Source organism: Cuculus canorus, chromosome 11, assembly GCF_017976375.1.
Source record: "Cuculus canorus isolate bCucCan1 chromosome 11, bCucCan1.pri, whole genome shotgun sequence".
NCBI classification, from domain to species: Eukaryota; Metazoa; Chordata; class Aves; order Cuculiformes; family Cuculidae; genus Cuculus; species Cuculus canorus.
In genome coordinates, this window is record NC_071411.1 from 8,672,789 (window position 1) to 8,690,015 (window position 17,227).

General features: G+C 46.1%; 1 protein-coding gene across 4 annotated transcripts in view; it reads left to right on the forward strand.

Moving 5' to 3' along the window:
• Positions 1 to 17,227, forward strand: part of PLXNB1 (plexin B1) — an 80,981-nt gene that overhangs the window by 47,809 nt on the left and 15,945 nt on the right. For all 4 annotated transcript variants that reach the window (XM_054076729.1, XM_054076732.1, XM_054076730.1 and 1 more), the window contains 16 exons: positions 161 to 261; positions 922 to 1,054; positions 1,752 to 1,908; positions 4,771 to 4,879; positions 4,973 to 5,081; positions 5,673 to 6,533; positions 6,956 to 7,081; positions 8,163 to 8,285; positions 9,281 to 9,374; positions 9,629 to 9,795; positions 10,820 to 10,971; positions 12,852 to 12,957; positions 14,391 to 14,527; positions 15,063 to 15,239; positions 15,428 to 15,596; positions 16,743 to 16,985. In XM_054076729.1, the coding sequence (XP_053932704.1) occupies positions 161 to 261; positions 922 to 1,054; positions 1,752 to 1,908; positions 4,771 to 4,879; positions 4,973 to 5,081; positions 5,673 to 6,533; positions 6,956 to 7,081; positions 8,163 to 8,285; positions 9,281 to 9,374; positions 9,629 to 9,795; positions 10,820 to 10,971; positions 12,852 to 12,957; positions 14,391 to 14,527; positions 15,063 to 15,239; positions 15,428 to 15,596; positions 16,743 to 16,985 (2,964 nt within the window). The remainder of the gene's footprint in view (positions 1 to 160; positions 262 to 921; positions 1,055 to 1,751; positions 1,909 to 4,770; positions 4,880 to 4,972; positions 5,082 to 5,672; positions 6,534 to 6,955; positions 7,082 to 8,162; positions 8,286 to 9,280; positions 9,375 to 9,628; positions 9,796 to 10,819; positions 10,972 to 12,851; positions 12,958 to 14,390; positions 14,528 to 15,062; positions 15,240 to 15,427; positions 15,597 to 16,742; positions 16,986 to 17,227) is intronic.

The window sequence follows — 17,227 nt, forward strand, 5'->3', positions numbered from 1 at the left end:
AAACTTGCTGCTCTTTTCTTTAGTTTTATGAAACATTGGGGATTAAGAATAAGTTTCACTGAGTATGCAGATGATGGCACTTGCTGGCTAGGGCAGAAGCAGCCATTCACCAGGGGCCTGTGTTGTGTGCTGTGTTTTCACTGATTTCTTTCGCTGACAGGTGGTAAAGGTTCCCATACTGGAATGTTCCCTGTACTTGGACTGTGAATCCTGTCTCGCGCTGAAAGATCCCTACTGTGGTTGGTGTGTCCTTCAAGGACGGTAAGATCCCAGGTCACCTGCAAGGATTTTGGATGGATAGTGCTCAGGGACTGCCTCTGCTTACTCTCTTCCTCATGCCTGTGTGTCTGGGTTTAGTTTGTTTTCAGTTCCTTTACAGAATATTCTCTCTTAACTTTCCATTCCTCTATCTGCCTCCCTAAACAACACCAGCAGTCACAGTTTGACACAGGGGTATTTTTACATTGCTTTTTGGGTCTTCTGTCACCATTCACATGCTCCTGCCCAGTGGATTTCGGCCTGGTTTTAGTCTGACTGCAGCTAATGCTGCCAAATTTCAAATGTAGAGAAACAATCTTTTATTCGATTGTCATTCTCTTATTTATCATTCACTTCTTCCTGTACTGATGCTGCTTAATGAGACATGGTTTATTCCAGCATGTATGTCTTCTTGCTGGCTCTGCCTCCCTGTAGAATGCCGTAGGAACTACTTTTATGACCCTTTAAGCCCAAAAAGTGCCTACTCGGCTAAATATTGGCAACAGTTCATCCTGTTATTGAAGATGGCACTTCAGGGCTTGTGTAACAGCTTCCCCAAGACTCTAGCAAGGTTTCAGACAGCCAGTGTCAGCTTGGAAGCCTAATGTGTCCTGCTAGGGCTGCACAGATCTCTCACAGGGCTTCTTGCTGGTTTTCCTGCAGGTGCAGCCGTCGCTCAGAGTGTTTGCGGTCCAGGATGAGTGAGCAGTGGCTCTGGAGCTTTAACTCTACACAACAGTGTCTGTCTGTCCAGTCACTAACTCCAGCCAATATCAGCAGAGAGGAAAAGAGAAATGTGAGTAGCGATGATCCTCTGATGGTGCTCAGTCATGTTGAAAGTCCCCTGCAAACTCTGACAAGTCTCAAGTCTTCCTTTTGCTTTCAGTGGGTTACTGAATCACTGAGCCTTCAAGCTCATGTTGTCTGCCTCACATAGGGGATTTAACAGCTAGATTGTACCAGGAGATAATTTCATTGTGTTTTCCCATAAAATGTTCTTGCCTGCTAAGTGTTACTGGGTATTCAGGAGTATTTGGTGGCTGCTTGGGTGGAGTCCCTCCTTGACTGAGTATCTGTGAGGTGCCCGTGTCCATGGTTTCTCACTGTTTCTGACACTTGCCGTCAGGAAGATCGGAAAGGAGCTACCCAAAATTATAGCTTCAGTCTGGCATCCAAGAGCCAGCAGAAAAGCCTGGTGCTGCAATGGAGTCTGTCTTTCCAGGAGGTGACAAGAACCTGTCATTTGCTAGAGATTTGAACAAAGGGGGAGGTTGCCGGTGGCTTAGTAGATACCAAATGCAGTTTGGGAACAGCAAAAGAGGATGGATGCAACAGTCAGTCAGTCCTGGAAGGCATTGTGGGAAAATGGGTGTATATGTAGGTAACTACTTTATGGGGCTCTTGCTTTGAAGGAGTAGAGCAAGAAAATTAGATGAGATATAGAAGAACGTGTTAGAGGGCAAATTATTTACTGGATGTTATTGAATTGATAGATATTCCTGGCTATCTCGGATTTACCCTCTCTGCATGAGGAAGAATTTTATTCATGTTACTTTGAAGATTATGAAAGCCCAGCAGTTCTGACAGAGTCAGGAATCATGTGTCCTTCTCCAGATCCCAGCCAAGCACCAGCTTTGCCAACAGGAGCAGGTCAGTGAAATGCTTTAAATCGAGCATGATAGCGCTGATAATGTTATTGGGAGAAAGTACATTGAAGGTCCATCAGATTAGAGGATTAACATCTATGATGTATATGGTCTGTCAGCAGGTGTTCATTTCATCCTGTCATAATATCTTTTTGCTTTCTACTTGTGTATCGCACGCATCCTGTGCTATTTTGGGCTGTTGCCAAATTCCAGTGCTGAGTTCTGGTAGTTGGGAAACAGATCCTGCTTGAAGATTTTATATGCAAATATGAATATGATCTGAAATGTAGTCTAGAGTGTTGGCTGGTTTGTCAGCTTTGTCATAAATGTGGAGAGAGAACTGTCTAAAGTACTGCTTTATTATTTAAATTGAACAAAATGCAAACCTTCTCAAAATGCTTGTAACAGTCAGAGAAGGAAGTACCTGTAAGGAAGGACAAGAAGACACCCGCACTCCTTAAAGTTTTCTAACTTTATTTAGAAATGAAATCCAAAATTTTAATTTCTATGACTCTGCAATGCGGCATAACCTCAAAACACATAGTCAGCCTTCTACTACTGTGAACAACAATTGGCTGAATATTGCTAATTGGCCACTCTAAAGAACCTGGAAACTTCTCAGTTTATAGTCTGCATTGGATTTTACCCAGGCTATCAGTGTGAGCTCTGATGAGCTGATCTCTTCAAAGAGCTTGTTCATCTGAAGTAAAAGGCAGGTGCTGGTTGGGAAACATTCCATACAATTCACCTAAATGGCTAAATAGATTTTTTTCCATGCATGTATGGAGCTGAAGTAATCTCCGTGGACATAACATTACAGCAGAACTTGGCTAACGCACTCATTCAGTCTCAAATTCACTCATTTTCAATATTATTTACAATATTATATCTGTTGGCTTTCATACTGCTTTAGTCTGGAACAAACCAACCAGGTCTGCATTCAGAGTGATCAGGCACAGAGGGAAAGGGCTTCGTGCACTGCCGCTGAAGGCAGAGCCGGCAGGGTTGGCTTCCCTGTTTAGTTCTGCAAATGTGGCCTGAATTTTAGCGCAGTTGTGAAAAATCAGCATAGATAAAGCCACAGTCCAGTTCTCATTATTCCAGGGTTTACATATCCTTATTGATTCCTTTGTAAGTCAGTCTTGCTTTTATTTCAAGACTCCATAGATGCTTTACCTGTGTTATTTTCATATTGTGTCTCTGAGGCGTAACAAGTTGCTTCTGTTTTCTAGTCTAGACTTGCTTATGGATGGTTCGTGTCCATTTGATCCGTTTGTGCTGTCCTTTAGCCTCCACAGCTCACTCTGTGAACTATGGCCAGGCATTTTCAACACAGAATTTTGCCGTGTTAACTGTGCCAACTTTTTCCTCGTGTTCTTTTGTCACTCAGACTTACTCTCTCCTTAACTGTGTTGCTTGCCCTGCTTTGCACAGCTTCGGTGCTCTGCTAAGACGAATTTGAAGCTGGTACCAGAATCATACACTGTTCTCTAAGTGAAGTCTCCTCGGGGCCTTAGATACCAGCCCTTTCCTCTGCCTACTTATAATGCTTTTCCCAGCTCACTAAAATACTTGCCTTTTTTTCAGCTTTATTTTAAAGGTTGCATACCAGCTCATCTGTCACTTTAAGCTGATGAGCTCTGAATTGATAGCAGAAACTCTTGCTCTCAATTTGCAAATTCTTGACCTCATCTTCTGTGCTGTTGAACAGCATCATTGGCAGCCGTGGGAAATACTGGCCATTTTGGAGAAAGGCATATTTTTAAATATGGTGTCATAGCCCTGAAATCCTGGGAGGTGTTAGGCCTGTCACCACTGCCAAACGCAACATCTATGACAGTGATGGGAGTTGACAGTACTGCAGTGACTCCTGCTTCCAGCTCCATATGATACCCTTATTTTCTCCTAATCACGGGTTTTCATACACACCTCATGATCAGCTGTTTTAATCGCGTACTGCTTCACTTGTCATCCTATCGGGAAACCAGCTTAGGTGTGGCTGATCCTCCACCAGACAAGTTAATTGTTTTGTTGTGAATAGAGCTTGCTTGCAAGAGGAGGTCTGAATTCTGTGAAAGGAACAATGGCCAATCTTCTTGTTACTTATTTTTTATAGCAAACTGTCTGCTCCTGGAGTTGAGCAGAACATGCAATATGTTTCTGTTATTTGGAGAACTAATGCCAACTCCGGGATTGGAGGCATTTGTTGGAACCAGACTAATTAGCTGGTTTAGTAGTGCCATATGTAAGATGTCTCCTTCTGCCTCATGCTATCAGTAAGTTTTTATCATCTCTGCAGTTATTTCGTCTATTGGAAAACAGTGACAGTATCTTCCTGAAGAGAATTGGGCTATCTTGAGGCTTGTAGTTGACAGGAGGCTGGATTTAAAGCAGATAAGACTTCAGTCAGCACGAAGTCTTGTAAACCTCTTCACAGACTCACTTCTTAGTCTGGACATAGAGCAAAGTTCTCAAGGTGAAGGCAGTGTGTGAAGGGCATCTCAGTTCTAAGGGTTTGATTTTCCTTTGGATGACAAAGGAAGACAATCAGCTTTGAGCCTGGAGTGGTACGTCTTTCTTTCATGCAGTGGATGAGAGTGGAATTATAGCAGATAAAGATGAAGGGATCTTCAGACTAGTCTTCCTTGCCATGGGTTGGCAAGCGCTGTCATAAACTACTCCTGACAAACTTGTCCAACCTGTTTATAGTGTCTGTAGGATAATCGAGTGATCGAGATGCTGGAAGCTTGGAAGGGAATCTGTCTCCATGTTTGACAGTGTCTTTCCTAAAGCATGCTGCATCTCTTAACAGTACAGCAGACTTACAGTCGCTCCATTTCTAAGAAATTTTTATTTTCATTTTCAGATCATGTCACCATAAAGCTCGTAGTGCGTTTCCATGACATCTTCATTGCTTCCGTGGACTTCTCTTTCTATGACTGTGCTGCAGTGGCCCTGCTGTGGAAATCGGCACCGTGAGCACCTGCTTTTTCTTTCCTGTAGTTGTAGGGAGGGTGGCTGTCCCTTCTTGGGTCGTCTTAGCATTTGCTTTTGTATCACTGTTCCAGGTGCCAGAAGTGTGTGAGCAGTCTCTGGGGATGTAACTGGTGCATCCAGCACCACCTCTGCACCCACAAAGCCGCCTGTGAGGAAGGAACCATTATCTACAATGAAAGGGTATGTCTCATACACAGTCCTAGTCCTATGTGAAGTAACTGCGTCAGCGAGCTTTGGCGAGTCAGGTCTCTTCTTGGGTGAAATGGCAGCTGCCAGTCATATCAGGCAAGGAGGTGGAGCAGGGCCTCCCCTTGGAGTGACACAAGGCTCTGTGTCCTTGATGTTATAAGGTCTTGCAAGGTTTCTGGGGAACTGCTATCAGATGAAGCAGGTCACCCTTCTCCTGGGGTTATTCAGCCCTGTTATCCAGGGAGGCTGTGAGTGGGGAGGTGGAACAGATGCCCAGTTTGTGGCTACTGCAGGTGGCCTTGCAGTTTTGTGGGGATGAAGGCAGACAGACCTTCCTTTAAGTGGAGATGATTGCAGGAATCTGTGGGAGGGGGAATGTCTCTGGATCTTCTGCACTGTGAGCATTCCTCAGTCCCATCCCAAGACAAGATGGCATGAGATGTAGCACTCATTGAAATCGAGAAGGTGAAGCAGCCTCTTGTGAACACTGCTACAGGAAGTAATATGGACTGTTTTCCTGCTTCAGTTTTATTCCGTTTCCTTTCTTTCTCTTCTTACCCCACCATGTTGGTTTTTTTCTAGGCCCAGATCCCATCCTCAAGTGTGTTTCCTTCTCCAGCAGCTCCCCTCACCAAGTCCTCTACTACAGCCCCAACTGCAGCCACAAAACCTGTCACTCCGCCTGTGCGTGTGGTACCGAGCACTGTGCCCCTCACAGAGCCCAACCACATCACACTCTCCACAGCCTCGGATGCGACGACTGAGCCGGCAGAAACCCTCAGCTATACATACTTGACTCTCTCAAGTGAAGCAGACTCTCTCCAGGCCGTCACAGAATCCCCTCTACCACCACCAGCAGACAAACCTGCGGTCACTGTGCCGGAGACAACTTCTCCTGCAGTATCTGTCCCCACCAGCCCATCGGAAAACATGGATGATGCAGCCTTGCCCACAGAATGGCCAGCCACTGCCCAGGAGCCGCAGCACACTGACCCACCCACCACCCTAGTGGGTACTTCTCTGCACCCATCTCCAGCAACAGTAACACCTTCCCCACGTGTCACCAGTTTCAAGTGGTCTCCAAGTTCTTTTCCTACCATGGAGGCGCTGACATCTGCCATCCCATCTCCCCAAACCCCCAGCCAAGTGCCAGGGAGCCATGCTGCCTCCGATGACTCTCCTGGCTTGCTTGGAACTGAACTACCTGCTTCAGAGCTTCCACAATCAGCTCCCCCAGACTGGCTGCTGGAGGAAGGCATGGAGCTCCAGGACACAGAGGACTGGATGGATTTGCTGCAGGCTGAGAATGACACGTCTTCCTTCTCTGCTTCTACTCTTTTGTCGGGTGATGGTGATTCTTCAGAGAGGGATGTCCCTGACTTTCCCAGGATCCTCCACCCTGACCTTGACTATCAGTATGATGCCCCTGAGTTTTGGGAGGAGGTAAGTTGCTGGGCTTTGGAATTTACAGCCTAAGACTGTAACACTTCAAAATTTTCAGACAGGTTGGTAGTCTGGTATTTCAGCACACGGGAGAGGTTGTCCCCTCCAAGAGTGTAGAAGCTGACCTCTGTCGTATGTGGAGTGAGAAGTGGCAGCCTGAGGAAGAAAAATGTGTTCAAAGTTTCCAGGTCTTGTAGACCTGCTGGCCTGAAGGTGGCAGCTGCTATGTTCAGCATATTCACAGCTTTCTGCTTTTCACCTCTTTGGGCTATTGCATTGCATTCTTGTAACTTCATGGTAAAGAAGCACAGCTCTGTCTTTCATTCAGGCAGGGCTTGTTTCTCTGTTGGCATGTTAGGCTTCAATTCCCTGTATTAGAGCCATGCAGGTCTCTTTCTTTTAAGACCTATGTTTGTTTTCAGAGTGAAGAGCTTAACTGGGGTCCAGATGCATGTCCCTGTGTGCAGGGAATCCAGGGGTCTTCACTGTTTCCAGTCAACGTGGCAAGGAAGATAACCCTGCTGGGGAAGAACTTCCATCTCTATCAGGTAGTCAGCTCAGTGCCATCAGCACTGAGAAACCATATTAATGCAGAGTACTTTTGGGGCAACCTGTCCACCAGACTGTTAAAAGTACATGTGAAACACAGTTGTGGCTCTGCCTAGGTTTCTCCTGTCTGCAGAAACATCTAGAGGAATGACCTGCTTCTGTGAATAAAGAATTACATAGCTGGATTTATTGGAGGGTAGGAGGTCACCCAGAGAAAGGGAGAGTACAGCTGTGCACCAACCTGCTGGAGATCTGCATGTGTTTGAATTAAGTTGCACCTGTGCTGCGCTGTAGATAGTAGTTCTTGGAATAACTTCCTGCTGGATCTCTGCTGATTTTTTTTGCATCTCCATAAGCTAACGATAAGTCATCTGTTCCCTTTCCTTTTTGACATGTTCATGTTAATGTGGCTGTTCCTGTTGTACCTGAAACTTCCGCAATGGGGAAAACCACCCTTGAAAGCTATGTTTCTTGGGTGTGCCTCTGATAAAAATTCTCTTTGCTTCTTAAGATAGAAAACTGATTTAGCAACCTTTTACAAACAACCAGAACATACAGCCCACAGACTAATTGTTACTTTATGTGTTAAACCTGATATACAGCTCTGCTCAGAGGAGCAGAGCTGGTTACAAATGCATATCCATCTTTTTTGCTGGAAGTGTCTGCACAACTTAGTGAAAGATTTACAGGAGAGAGAGAGAAGAAAAATAGTGGTTTTTTGAGGTGCACTGCCCTAATCTGTGTAGTCAGTTCTTCATTTTCTAGCTAGTATTTTTACAGATACACAGGCATAACTTCACAATCCCAGTGGTTTTTATTTCTTATTCCTTCTCCTGTGCCAGGTTCTCCCCATACTCACTTATACGTGCTCCCTCCTAGGTGTTTTGTTTTGTGTAGGTTTACCTTTCATACACGGAGGCAGCGACAGCATAGAGAGTCCTTGAATATAGCATAGATTTGGCATAACAAAAGGAGTGAGAAAGCATTGCTTGCGCAGTAGGTGGCTTGGTAAACGGTACTGAATTGCAGCAGGAAGCTCCACGTAGTTGAGAAATGGTGCCCTGTGTTCCTTCTCTGCAGGACCAGCAGTGGGACTATGAGTGTGTCCTGAATTTGGAAGGAAGGACAGTTGTGATGGATGCTTATGTGGAAGGTGAAGAAACAAACCAGTCTCTTTGTTATATCACCTGCCAGATGAACCAGGTGAGTGCTTGGAATACAATGCCATTTCAGAGTTCACACTGGTGCTGGTTTCGCTCAGCAAAACAGCAGCCTGGACGTCGAGCTCTTTAGGGAAAAGGGCATATTTTGCAAAAATCTTTGTAGACTATTTAGCAGTATGGGGCTCATCTGTGATGCTGCTGCCTGGCAGTACGGGTATCTTCAACTTGCAGAAATGCTGTTCAGTCTGAGCCGTGTGACCCTGTGCTGCATTTGCAGGGGAATGGGATGATGCTGTCTTTGAATAACCACTCATTGCAACCTGCCAGGACAGTGCCACCTCTGCTTTAGCTTGAGGCGCTGTTGTTCGTGGTTCTCTGGATCGTGGCTTCTTCTGTGATGGCGGTTCTTTTGTGAAAAGAAAAAAAAATGCTATTAATACCAATTTTGTTCTTAGTTGTGGAGGCTAACCTGTGGATTGTAAGATTAACAGACAAGATTGAAACAGCCATGAACATTTCTGGATGATGTGTGGATTTTACTTAGGGCAAGATTTGCAAGCAGAGGCAATATTTTCATTTCACAAACTTGTGTAGTTAGGGGAGAGGAACAACATAAGCTCTTGTGCATACAAGCCCTGCAGACCAGTTGTAATCTACATCTTCAGCTCTACTGAAATTGCAGAAATGCCAGCTTGAGCAGTTTTCTGAGCAGTTGGCTTGTAGATAGGAATTAACCGTTTAGGAATGCAGTTAGGAAGCTAGACAAATATTGTTGTGAGCACACATTTGTTTTCAGTGTTCGTCCTAGTGATGCAATGCCTGCTACTCTTTCTAGACCAGAATTGTTAATCCGTGAACAAGTGAGGACAGGCCTGTGCTGCCACTGCCCCAGCTATCGTGGCTTGTCTGCGTTCATGGGAGGCTCCGTATGGGCTGTTGCGCTACACAGAATGGATGCTGATGCTTTTTGCCTATTGAGCTGGCTCGTGTGTGCCTCTATTAAGTCTTTTGTCTTGATGGTCTTTGTCTTTGCAGTACAGTTACACTGCTCCTCAACTTGAATTCAATGCTGTGGTGTTTGTGCGGAGGCGACGACACCTTCGAGTGGACAGTGCTGCAGATCTTCATGGTAGGAAGGCAACACCTCCCCAGAAGAAAAGACAGCAGATGAGGTGGAAGAGAATTGAGAAATCGTTGAATGAGGCTTTTCGCATCTGTAGTAGTCCTATCACAGGGAAGCTAAGGAAAACAATGCAGCCTCATTTCTGTTTGTTGTCAGAGGGGAAGGAGGAGGAGAGGGTTTTTCGCGAGATGCTGAGTTGCTGGATTATTCCGTGCCCTAGATGGTGTTAGCAGATGCCTCTGAATTTTTCTCCTTTGCAGTGACTTTTTACAACTGCTCTGTGGGACACACTGATTGTAGCCGCTGCCAAACAGCTGACTCCAAGTACAACTGTGTGTGGTGTGGAGGTGACAACCCCAGCTGTATCTTCAGGGGCTCCTGCAAGGAAAAAATAGAAGATATGTGTCCAGCACCTCTCATCCACTCTGTGAGTAACTTGATTGCTAGTGTACTGTACCCGGGGCAAAGAGGGCTCCATTCTCCAGCTGAAATCGGAGGGCTGAGAACTCAGAGTGCAAACTGCAGCTCAATAATACTTTGACCATCGGAAGAGCGAGTTAGTCTTTTTCTACTGGGATCCTTTGGTGTTGTGAGGATATTAGACTTCTGTAATGGGCTTTCGGTTCACTGATAGAGAACAGTGGGGAAAGATGCGTTTGTATCTCATGCAAGCTGTAACTGGCACACCAGAAGAAGCTGGGAAAAGGTCCACAGATTGGATCCTCCAACTGTCCCGAGCCAGATCCTGAAACAGGTTGGCCCAACTGAGTGTGGGGCAAAGGAGAGCAAAACCTAATGATAACAGCACAGCAAGGATGGGAATCGCATGACAGGTTGCTGGAATAAATTATTTTTGTCTGTTTATTTTAAATGTTTCTCGCTAACTGCCACATGACAAGTGTCTGTAGCCATGTGTCCCTTTTGCTGTCAGCTTGTTCTCCCTCCGGTGGCACACAACTTCCATGTGCTGCATCTTGTCTTAGTTTATCTTGGATGCTGCTCAGGAACAGAGCTTTGACGTTTGTGCAGCATGCAATTCATTGTCGTACTGATGCTGAGGAATGGTGCTTGCTGCTTCAATACTAGCAACATGTATTGGCTTGTGCATTCCCACTCTTCAGCAGAAATGCCTTATGGAGCATGTCGATGAGAAGGCAAAGTAGGGCAGTCCTTGCCTTAGAAGTCCGTAGCAGATTATCGCCTCTGGGAGGGACTGCTGGCAGCAGGGAGGTATGGGAAAGAAGGCTCCGACTGTGGTGTTCTTTATGGCCTTTCTTCTGCTGAGGGTGCAACCTGGTATTGGTCTAAGCCAGTAAAGGAATCCATAGCAGTGACCTGACCCGGCCGAGTTTGTAATGGGGCAGCCGAAGGGCCCTGTGCTGTAGATCAGTTGCCAGACGGCAGAGGTCTGAGATACTGTGACATTTACACATGCGCGGATGTCTTTGCAGGTGTACCCCCTGTCTGGACCAGTGGAAGGTGGCACTAGAATCACCATCACTGGCTCAAACCTCGGGCAGAAACATCAAGACATTGCAGAAACTGTCACTGTTGCAGGAATTCCCTGTGCCGTAGATGCTCAAGAGTATGAGATCTCTAGCAGGTAGAGTATCTGTGAAACCTCCTCCCAGAGGCAGGAGGCTGGCTTTTCCTTGGCTGCTGACACCAGCCTGAGATGTCATTGCCTTTGCTATAGCAGGTACCGAGCCTTGCCCATTCTCCAGCGAGTGCTCCTGAGTAAGTTCACTGTCTGACCAATAACTTGGGCAGTGACCATGGAGAGAGATGGCCCAGCAGCGCTGCCATGTACCAACCACGCTGCCAGGACAGAGCCCACGAGCCAGCCAGATCAGGGAGCCACAGGCTCAGAACCATGCAGTTTCATGGGTGTCTCTCCCAGCCACAGCATGATTCCATTAAAGGGAAGGACATGGCTTGTGCAGGTGCCAACCAGGAAAATATCCTGATGATGTTCACACAGGGTGAGGGTAGGAACGTGTGGTTGGAGGTACAGCACAGATTGTTGTCTCTGCTTGAGTGGGCACACCCTTAGACTGTCATTCTTCACTTTGCCAGCCAGACTTCCACCTCCCAGGAACAAACTCAGTGATGGGACCCTCTCAACAAGGGACAGACCAGGGAGTCTGGTCTGTGGTGGGCCCTATGCCACTTTTCTGGTGGCTGGGAGTGCCTGGCAGGTCATACAGTGCTTGCAAAAGTAGTGGCTAGGAGGATGAGAAGCAGAAAGACCTGTCCTGATGAATCCAGCTAATGTCAGTGATAGAGAACTGGATAGCTGGTGTGTCCGGGCAGGGCAGGACCATATAACAAGGCAGTGTAGTCAAATGTCAAGTTGTGACTAGGGGGTAACTAGGAAGCAAGGAGAAGGAATATTTGCGTAGTTGGTCTGTGACAAGGCAGGTAGGTGGGAACCTTGCACAAGGGAGGGAGAGGAGCCAAGCAACCAGCAGAAGAGGAGAGCAATTGTGAGTAACCTCTCATCAGAGCTATCACAAACCCATTTTTCCATTCCATGGTAGCAGTAGTTGTAGCACCCTTCCCTCTGGGAGCCAGGTAAGATCGTGCTGGGAAATGGCCTGCTGTGTGGAGCAGTGTTGTCCTGTCTATGTGCCTTGTTTGTCTGGATTCATCTGCTTTCTGTTTTCATCCTAGAATTAGAGCATAATCTTTCTGCAGTTAGCACTGTCCGAGTTCTGTGTGTAAGTCACCAGGCATCACAGGGTCCTGGCTTGGGACGGCACTGCCTAAGTTAAAATTCCTGAGCCCTTTTGGTTGAGGGGACATAGCTGTGAACCTGGAACCCCACTCCTGAGCAAAGCCCAGGCAAAATTAATCTCCTACTGTGTAGGAAGGCTGAGAAGTCTCCTGCAGAGTAGTTTTGTCGTTAGGAAATCAGTACTGTAACATGAGATTCCTTGCTGCCCTGTTCTAAGGACAAGCTGACTTTTCACCTGGTCAGCATCTCCCATACCAAATTATGGCTGCAAAATGGGCTGGGAAGAATGGGTGGTGCTGATCAGGGAACTGGCTGGTCCAGAGGCCACTGGCTGAAGACCATTGCCAGCTAAACCTACAGTCTTTAAGTCTTTTTCTGTGCCAGACACAGCCCTAATGCATGGATTGACCACTGCTAGCCTGGAGTCACTCCAGATGTTAGTGGTTTGATCAGCTATGGACAGTGGCAGAGTTCTTGGACTCTTTGTGTATCTGTGATACAGTGGGCTTCATCCTGTCTGTCCTAGGAAGAATAATTCCTGTTTGGATCTGCATCTTGCTTTTCTCTGCTGCTGCCAGCCCAGCTTTTAAAGGTGTTTCTCACTGTTTGGTTGTATATACTGAGCTTGTCATAAGGCTGAAAGAAAGGAGCTGTGGTTAGGAGCTAGGTGTTTTTAGGATGTGATGCAATGGATACAGCTCATCTGCTCTTCCATGGTGTGACACTGTTCTTGGATTGCCCTGCAGTATCGTCTGTGTCACCGGCGGGAGCTGGACAGAGAGATCTGGGCACATTGTGGTTGAAGTGCCTGGAGGAGGACGTGGAGTTTCTGAGCATGTTTTCACCTATCAGGTAAGGTGACTACGGTTTCTGTAATACCTTTCCCTGTTCTTCCAGTATCTCTGCGAAATGGCTGTCTATTGCCTGGACTTACAGGACTGTGCCAGGCACTGCCATTGATATTTTTATCTGATTTTTCTGGTATTTGTGTTGCGTGTGGGTTTAGGAGGGTTGTTTTGGTTTTTTTTCTCCCCATTCCCTTTTTACATTATAAGAATGGCTGTGCTGGGTAATACTAAAGATTCTGTAGTCTAGTGATTTTTTTTGTTGTTTTTGACAATGGGAACTATTAAATGCTTAAAGAAAGTGGAAAACTACAGACCACTTTTCTGATTCGGAGATTTGTTTATTGATGACTTAACATCTTAGTAAGACTTCTGGCTTGCCTTTTATTAATTTGCACATTGCTGCTTGAACACATTTTCAGCTTCTGACTTTCAACAGCTGGTGGCAGTGAGTTCAAAGTTACTATGTATTGTATAGGGAAATGTTTCCTATTAAATTAATTTCTGATAACTTTTTGATATCTTAAACCCAGCAACTATGAATTTAGGTTTTACATACAAGTGCTCGCTTTTCATCCTTGCTGTGTGACTTACAAGTTCTGTACCTAGCTGCATGTCTTCCTCTTCCCTGGGAAGGAGAAAAACACGCCTGAAGGGCCTTGGGCTGTTCCAATTTTTGGCTGTATAGAACCATTTTATTTACTGGATTATTCTTGTTGTTAAGTTACCAAAGCACCCTTCAATGGGCAGGACCTATTTTAAAACTCACAACTATGTAGATATGGTCAGGTTACGTTTTTGCTGTAGTTTCACTGCTCCTTCTCACTTGACGTACCTTGCTTTTCCTTTATCAGCAGTGACTTAATGTGCCACTCTGCCTGGTGGCTCTAAATTTTGTTGCAGCTCCTCAGTGGTATTAAATTCTTGTTACTCTGAGTAATTTATGAAATTTCGTTTCCCCTTTCCAGGTCACCTACAAGAATGTTTAAACGGTACAGGTCTCAACACAAATTCTTAGGGCTCCCTGCTGGTAATCTCATCTACTAGACAAATAGATAGTTTATTTGCTGCCTTGTTTTTCCTTACCAGAGTTATTAATCCAGTTACTGATCTGAACAATCCCTTTGAACTGTTAATCCTAGGGTTTGTGTGTGAGGCTTACAGCTCTGCTGTTTCCAGCATCTGTCTGCTTTTTGCAGTCTGTGGGAAGATTTGTGGTTCTTCCTGGTGTGATTGATCCCTCCTCTTTTGCCTCAGCTCTGTCAGGTAGCTGCTGGAGCCTAGCTGAGACCTGCCTGTGACTGAGATCTATAGCTTCTATTGTCAGAGCACTGGAGGTCCTTGAACATGTTCTGCTGTTTTCTTTCCTTGCCTTATCTTTGGAGCTCCTTGTCATTTACCTCCTTTTTTCTTTCTTTTTCTGTTTTCTTCCTCTTCTAGAACCCAGAGCTGAAATCCATTGTTCCAACTCAGGGCCCCAAAGCGGGAGGAACCTGCCTTACCCTTCTTGGCTCAAAGCTTCTGACTGGGCATCCTAATGAGATCAGTGTCCTGCTTGGAGACCTCCCTTGCCACATGTAAGATCAGAGCCTGCCGATGTGCTGCCTATGTACTGCCCTGAGTCCTTCCCAGAGCTCTGCAGGGTGTGATGCTGCCTGGCTCAGCCCCTAGCTGAGTTCACATTCCCTTAGTTCACATTCCCTTGGACGTGAACAGTGCCACACAGCCTCTGTTCTGCATGTCTCTTGACAGGACTTTACCCCATCCCGACAGCTCTGGAACTGCAGTTGGCTCCTGCAGACTAACACTAAGAGCTGCTTTTTTTTCTTGCATCCTGGGACATGTACACCTGACAGCAGTGCTGGTGAGAAGGTGCACATGCCTTGGTAGCTCGTTTCCAGTCTCTTCAGTCTGGACAGTGGCTGTACATGCTCTTTGTCCACATGCTGCTCACTGGCAACTGCCGCATTCATTACTTGCTTACATAAGGCACAAGACCTTTCAGCATTAAATTTAGCAGAGCTTTGCAGACTGTCTGCAGAGAGCAAGGCTATAAAATCCATCTCTGCAGCGGCTGTATTAATCCCTTGTTCTCTCTTCTGTCTCTCCAAGCCTCTCTGAGATGACAGAGGATCAGTTGGCGTGCCAGACAAGTCCCAGCAACGTGTCCACAGAACTTCCAGTCACCATCAAATACGGAAACCAAGAGCGGAGACTGGAAGGATCCCTCTTCAGATATACTCTGGATCCAAACATTACTTTTGCGGAGCCACCTAAAAGCTTCCTCAGGTAGAAAGACTGAATGTACCTTCCTCAGGGCTGTGTGCTGAGGCAGGTACTACAGCACCAATGGCATCTGTTGAGTTGCACTTCAGAATAAAGCCAGACTTTTAGGAGTGAGCAGAAGGGTGGGTGTGTGAGCAAGACAGAACTAATGAAATCGTAGGTGAGTGAGATCAGCTACTTTTCTATTTCAGTGGAGGGAGAGTGCTCAGAGTTCATGGATACAACTTGGACGTTGTACAGAAACCGAAGATCCGTGTTACAGTTTCTCCATCTGAACGCCGGCGCCGAGGACTGGGACGATGGCGCAGAATCATCCCAGACACCGAGTGCCCTGAGGATGCTCTGTGTGGCGTCCAGCAGGTAGCATGGCAAAGTGGTCAGTGAAGCTGAGGGTGCATGAGGGCTGGTGTGTTGCTCTGCAGAGGTGGACTTTCTGTCCTTAGGGCTTTTCCACCCACTTGCTGTTATCTGCTTGGATCGTACCAACAGCATTGGCCGAGTGGAACTGTTCTCTGCCAGAGTGAGAGGTTAAGCACTTTCACAAACGTTTCCATGAGTTGTGTCTCCCTCTGCTTAGAGATGTGCAGGACTTGTGATGCGGAGACAGAAACACCAGGACAGCAATGTGGAGATAAAGAAATTCACAGCTGAGGCAGACAGCTTAAGTGGCTTAGCGTGTCCGTACTCCAGACTCTCCCTTTTGCATAGTTCGGACCATGTTTATAGCCCCTGGGCTCTCTTTCACTGTGAGATACAAAAGCAGGCAGAGTTCAGTGAAATTATCGGTGCCACCAACATTTTCTGTGCCCCTGCTGCCAGCGTCCTGACACGGGTCACTACAGAGGTATTGATGTGATCATTGAGGTCACCGAGCATGCAGCGGAATTTGCAGAGGTAGAGGGTGTTTGGGAGCCAAAGTACAAGAAGAATTTGCGTTATTAGTGCAAACAATGGAGTGCTTCCTGTACAGAAATTGGGGCATATGCTGCCAATGCACATGCATCAGTAATCACTGGTTTTACCCATGGTCTTAGGAAGGTGTTTGTCACTGCAGAGGAGAAGAAAAAGTTACTCTCATACTTTCAGCAAGTGCGTAAAACGTACCCAACTGGACAAAGAAATGCTTCTTTCACAGAAGCTTTCAGGCTAGGAAATCAGCCTTGCATTGAAGGTCTTTTGGTCCTCTTCTGTTAGAGCAGGGAGATCTGAAGCTGATGTGTCTCCAGAATTTGCTGCTGGGGGAATGCTAGAGCTGATTCCTACAGCTAAGTCATAGGTATTTGCAACAAAACCAGTGCTATGAAATCTTTCTTTAGAGGAACACAGAGAATTCCTCAGATATTGGATTTTTTCCTGTACACACATGCAGAGTTCCTCTGGCGTTGCTCCAGATGAGAGGAATGCAGACTGGCCCCATATAGCTCAGGGCTGGGAAGTATGGCAGAGCTGCAGGAGAAGCATTAGTGTTTCACTACTGACACTTTTTTTCCCCCCTTTCATATTTAGTTTGAAGAACCATGTCTTGTTAACTCCTCCTATCTGATCCTGTGCAAAACTCCAGCCATTAACCTACTGTTGCGGAGTGTCCGTATCAAACTGGAATTTATTCTGGATAATCTGAGCTTTGATTTCAACTCATTGCATCCCATGCCCTTTTCTTATGAAGTCAACCCCATCCTAAAACCATTGAATGCTGAAGACCCTGCCAAACCATATCGTCACAAGCCTGGAAGCGTCATCTCTGTGGAGGTAACACAAAAACTAGCTGGAAATAATATTCTTGTACAAAGTTTTTTCTAACCTGAATGTTTTAAATCGGTTTCATGCAGCATTCAAGGTTTTGCAGCATTTGGCAGGCTTACGACCTGTCACAGCACATCTACTTTGCCCTATGAGAAATGATTCATAAGAAGAGGGAAAAGAGCCCAACAAAAAAGCCTCTTGACCCCATAAATCGTTAAGGGCTTCATAGGACTTGTGGAAACTCCTGT